The 6000-nt window shown below is 33.4% G+C and overlaps 1 protein-coding gene across 1 annotated transcript in view; it reads right to left on the bottom strand.

Moving 5' to 3' along the window:
- Positions 1-6000, bottom strand: part of Smp_160680 (hypothetical protein) — a gene marked incomplete at both ends in the record, with an annotated part of 30140 nt that continues 24140 nt past the window's right edge. Inside the window, 3 exons of the mRNA XM_018796982.1 lie at positions 1-240; positions 2157-2528; positions 4838-4924. Coding sequence (XP_018652069.1) covers positions 1-240; positions 2157-2528; positions 4838-4924 — 699 coding nt within the window. The remainder of the gene's footprint in view (positions 241-2156; positions 2529-4837; positions 4925-6000) is intronic.

Below are 6000 nucleotides of genomic sequence, written 5' to 3'. Positions count from 1 at the left end.
TTATTTCGAAGTTCTTTTCAATGATAATCGGTGCTTAGATATGATTGGTGTGGAATGTTGCGTTGGTGATGTGGTGGTGATGTGTTGAGATGAACGTGACTGACGACGTTGACGTGTTTTCACTAAATCTGCAATACTCATATCGGAGTTATCAAATGAATCATTTGTAAGCTGTGAATTAGTGAATATTTCTGAATTGTAAGGAGGAGTTTTTAATCGAAATGCATCAGACGATGATATCTTTGGTTGTAAAAAGAAGAAACAATATATAAATGGTCGGTCATAGTACATATTTTATGGGATTAGATTTTATAGCAAAATGAATAAACATTATATTACGATAAGTTTGCAGCAAAGTTTGAGGAAAAGTAATGCAAATTATATTATTCAGTCAGCATCAAGCTAAAATTTAGTGATTCAGTCAGTCACAATTCGTGTAGAATCAGGCAAACATGTGCATTGGATAAAGTTGATACATCAAATTAATGCAATGAGTTGACATTGAGATAATTAACAAAAATCGAGGTAATAATAATATCGGTGTTTAAACAGAGTATAGTTCGAATAGAAGGTTAAGAATTAGTAATATGATTTCGAGTTTAAACTTAGATTTCAAGAGGAAAGACAAAAACGGTGAATAGGTCAGTGGGACCGAGCCATATCGCTTACGTGCATCAATTACAGATCATAACAATTGTGTAGATATCAGTTAAGTAGCTTGTACCTCCTTAAACAATTCAGACTGACGGTGAATGGCTTCATGGATTAATTTCATGCGTTAGTTTCACTCACCGTAGCTTTCATCTACCATATTTCGACGGTCAGTCACACGCAACATAGAACCTGGCACATATATTCATTGGTTTAGGTTGCCACACCACGTTTGCACAGTGAGATGTAATTATCAAAACAAATACCAAAGTAATAAAACTAGTAACAGTATTAGTAGTGAAAAAAAGATTAGACATAGACGATAAAATTCATGAAACAAAAATAATTTAGTGGAGCGAAAAAAGCATAGGGAAATTTCGAAACTCAAGACCTAAGGAAAGATGAAGTGAGGAAGTATCTAAGTATCTAAAATGGATTCTAAACCATGTCACTTGGAGTGTCAAACCACCGGTTACAGTAATCGCGCGGACCACAACTAGGTGGTCTGCACCTACCCTATTTCATCTGTCATTCTTAGCTTCTTAACAATCTACACCTACACCAGCCAATGTTCCCCGTCGAGGTAGGTGGTAGTTGAACATTCCTAATACATTATTCAATTAGGTCGAGGTAGGAGTTGATTGAGTATGGGTAACAATCGTCCCATTCAAATCAGCAGAAAAACTCGCAAAATCATCAACCGACTTGCTGTGTTTATGTAGTATCTTAAGGTTGTGGTTCACTCAGTTGTTTTAGAGATACAAGCACTGTTTCGGAGACAGCTATAATCAAACAGTCGTAACCTACTGGTCTCAGAATTTCAAAGTAATAGGTAGGCCAACGAGCACCCCAGGTTTCTGGACATTAACTGCCTTTCTAAGTAAGGCTTTTTTAGTACGTGCCGCCTTTTGTTTTCTGCCAGGGGATTTGAAGAGTTCCAGAAATTAGGACATCGTTAGGATTTTGGTGACTAATCATTCATGTGCAAACTTCGTCACAGATATTCAACGGTGATTGACATAAGAGTAGGTTAGAAAGAAATAAGAGGTTGACAAGTCAAGATATGTCATCAATTCATGAATTCATTAACTATTGGCCTGTGGTACATTGGTAGGTATAAACCTTCTTTTAGGCTCCATAAAATACTCGTAATCAGTGTATGGAGATGTTATTGCATTTACTCTATCTTCTTCTAAATACTTACATAACTGTCCATTCCAACTTCTTACTCTTCAACCACATTTGCTCCCTTCAAGCAGCAACCTTCACGTTCAGATTTCCATCGCTCTTGAAATTATTTCTCACCCTATTAGCTACTGTGAAGTCCCCAGTACAGTTTCAAGGTATTTAGCATGACCACAGATTGTTAGACTTGTTTAACAAAAGCGTATGAGTAAACAATACAGTTAATAGACATAAAAAATTAGTCAGAATAATTCTGAAACAAAAACTTATTGCAAACTTTTTTACTGTTCGTATATTATTGAATTAGTCAAACAACTCACAATTTCCTTTTCTTCCACTGAACTATTCAAAATATCCTTAGGTGATTGAATACATTCTAAAATCTCTTTGTTATTGCAAAGTTCTAATGAATTATCACATTGATTACTACGTTGGGAACTGCGAGGACGTTTAGCTTTAGGCTCAGGAGTAAAACATGGTTCCTCAGTAATAAGTAGCGAGTGAATAATATCAGGAGTTGGTGACTTCGCAATATCAACGACCTCAGATTGTTTTATTTCGTGAGAAATAGATTTATCTGAAACAGTTATAGACGAATTTTTTAATCCAGGGATACTAGAACGAACACGAGTTTTTCGTGAAAGACCTGTACGCGAAGCACTTCGATTAGGAAGGGTTCGAGTGTAAGGACACTAAAAATTCAAGAGAAAAATACTCCAACGATTATTAGTGAATAACAGTGACAATAAATAATCTAAGCTAATTGATCAACGACAAAATGTAACAAAATTTAATCAAATGAAAACCAAAACTACGAGTAATAAACACTTCCTTATCTGATGAATCTGTCGTATATACGAAAACTAATTATTAGGTGCGCTTTTATATTGATGACTATTACGAAATTTCCCAATAGTGTATTTCGTAATATTTTGAACACACTCACTGAATATATGTGAATCCCAGTGTTGCTGTTCTAATTAACAATTGAATCTAGTACCCCTTGACAAAAAAAAACCAACAAGTATTATCCCGATTAGCTAGTCCACTGAACTGTACTTATCACCTATCTGAAGCAGAAGTACAAGCCTTCATAATAACTATGATAGAAAACATATAGTTAGGGAGTAATGAACAGTGTTCTGGATTCAATTATTAATTAACATCAAACATACATTCAGTTTCGTCCAATAAACCTACCTACACTGATGAACACAGAGTAGTTCAGTATATATATATATATATATTCAACAAAACTACCACTGAAATTACATCGAAAACAATGCGAATTCGTCAAATATAGAAAATATTTTAATTGATAATGTACAGAGATTTTTTTTTAGGTTTTAAGATAGTTTATTAGTAACTGGAAAATAAGTGTATTACCCAGTTGTTTTAACTTAATTCTAACGGGAAGTTGAGCACCATAAATTTATTCAGTTTGTAAATGAGATGATCATCCGCCGATAATCTTAAATCATGGATTGAATGGTAATTGACCATATTTTTGGACCTGAAGATCTTGTATTCGATTCCATTTGAGTTCGTTGATTCTCAGCGTCAAGAAAAATAGGACAAAGCAAAGGATGAACTATTTTCTTTTAAATATTTTTTTAATGAATATGACTGTTGGCAAACATTTGAAATCTTGTAAAGCAACTGACAAGTGTTATCCTATTAGATACAAACCGTTCACCATTCATATTCTTCTCCTTGTATACTTCCTGGATCTTGGAAATGCAACCTTGTTATGCACTGCTATACAGATTGTTCTTCTATTACATAAACTTAACTTGATATATATATATATATATATATAATATGAACAGTACAAAGAGCTGATGTAAGGAAACTAGAGAACAAATCAGCGATAGCATTACACTCGATAGAATCGGGTCATACAATTGATTTCGTTCACACAAAAATCCTTCAAAAAGATTTTAATTCTTACAAGGAAAGACAGACAGCTGAAGCCCTATACATTTGGGCTAATCCAAACAATATTAATAGGAGGGATGGAATATAATTAGCAGTGCCATGGCAGCTAATCATTAATAAGTAAAAAAAACCTGAACTCCTTAACGATTTTATCTATTTCGTATTATCTAAATGACAACAAATGCATTCGATGATTCTAATTAGTTGTCTTATCGGAATTTGTTTAACAATTCACTGGAACATTAAGAATGACACATACATACAGTTTTTAAAAATTTACACTCTTCAAATCTCACTCTTTTATTATTTTTATTTTGTTTATTTATCTTCATGCTGTGACAGATATGATTCATATCATATATTACAAATTGTATGTTTTCCTTATAAATTCACCGATAAGAGACAATATCTAATGTGAATGTAATATCTCCTCTCACCTCTTACGTTTTCTATACAATATGTTATATGAACACTCATCAATTCACATCACACACCTCTTACACACTAATACATATACCTAGTTTAGACATTGTTAACGTTGATTGGATGACCTATTCAGTGTACAATGAACCCGGAGAACCATGTACCTATTTATATTCGATAATTTTAATGTTTGATTATAATTCCTTGAAAAAGCTTGGACCAGGTTGCCAGGCGAAACGTTGGATTTACTACAAATTCATTCGCTGAGATTTTACAAATATATATTATTCCTATATAATGTAGTACAAAGAGCTTGTTAAAATATTTTATCCTGAGAATTCCACATTGTACTAAATACATAGTGCTGATCAAAGCAATTAGCATTATCCCAAAAATAAAAAAAAATGAAAAAGCTACACAACGTTCTATAATTCCTAACAATTCTCTTAAAAAAAAACCGACATACAATTAAATTCAGTTGTATATTTTGTTCATCTAACCTTCAAAGACTTTATTTTAGATAATAGTAGGCTAAAATCCACAAAATATAAGTTGAACTGCAGGTTTAGAATCATTAATTACCATAGATATAAAAAAAATGAAATGCAACGAAACAAAACTGGCCTCTGATGTAACGTACAGTAACAGTTTTTGGTGTATTGTTGTTTAAAGATTGTTCACAGTCAGTAGTGGTTGTTGATACAAATCGTTTAATTGGAGTAAAATCCTAAGAATGAAAAAAAACATGCTTAAATAAATGTAAAGAAGTCCAACTTAACAAAGAGTTCTTTGAGGTTAAAATAATTAATACAAAAGAAAAGCTTTATCACAGTAAAATCATGGGTGCTACGTGGTTTGTACACACACTACTACGTATAAATGTATTAAAGATGATACAAATCGAATTTTGAAACTAGTGACAAAAATGATTCGACTTGACCATAAAACTAATCTTCATTCATGATAGTTAAAAAACAAAATTAGACGAGTAACTATTCGAATTACAATGAAATTTAACTAACAACAGTTATTTTCATAAGACCTCACTTTCTTAAAGACACATATTACTGATATTCGAAGGACGTTACAAATTCGAATTAAGCGCAAACTCTCTCTCTGTCTAGTCTCCATTAGCTAATATCACAACAACATATACATGAATATTGTGATTCTTTAATATTTTGGAGATGAATGATAAGATTTAACCCATAGAGTGTCATAGAATTTGTTTTTATTTACTAATCGACAAATAGTGTCAATTAATTCTGGTAGATTTGGGCTACCAGGAAAATTTTAATTTGTGAATGAAGTCCTGGACATTGAGTATGATCGCGAGATCGACGTAGTTATTTGATTCGAACTTTCACAAGATTGATGGGCAGAAACTTGAGTAACCTACGGAGAAGTAGTTCTCTGAATACGGAACCAAATTATAGGAAGTGGTAATACCAACGTATAAATTTGATAATATCGTCAAACAAGCATCTTAGATGTAGGGTTTTTGTCAACTACTTTCAAAGTTGATAATAAAACATATGAAAAAAACTAGTCATGGTACTTTCCATCAGGTAACATTCGCTTAGCATACAACACGACAGCCCCCAAATGCCCTGGTACAGCCGAGAGTGGGGAGAGTCTGCTCTCCCTCTCGAAATGCTCTCATATGGCCACGCGAATATATAGCCTCTGCCAGACAAGTCATACTCACTGCCTTCTCGTGGCATTACTGTTGTTTACGAAATTGAGAGGACGAAAAGTGAATGTCCGGCGCTTTAACCGGGTTGGTGGACACGGAAAGTCCAC

The sequence above is a fragment of the Schistosoma mansoni genome, chromosome 4, assembly GCF_000237925.1.
Source record: "Schistosoma mansoni strain Puerto Rico chromosome 4, complete genome".
In the NCBI taxonomy this organism is placed as follows: Eukaryota; Metazoa; Platyhelminthes; class Trematoda; order Strigeidida; family Schistosomatidae; genus Schistosoma; species Schistosoma mansoni.
Note: the sequence above shows the minus strand (reverse complement) of the source record. Positions and strands in the feature narration are given on the sequence as shown.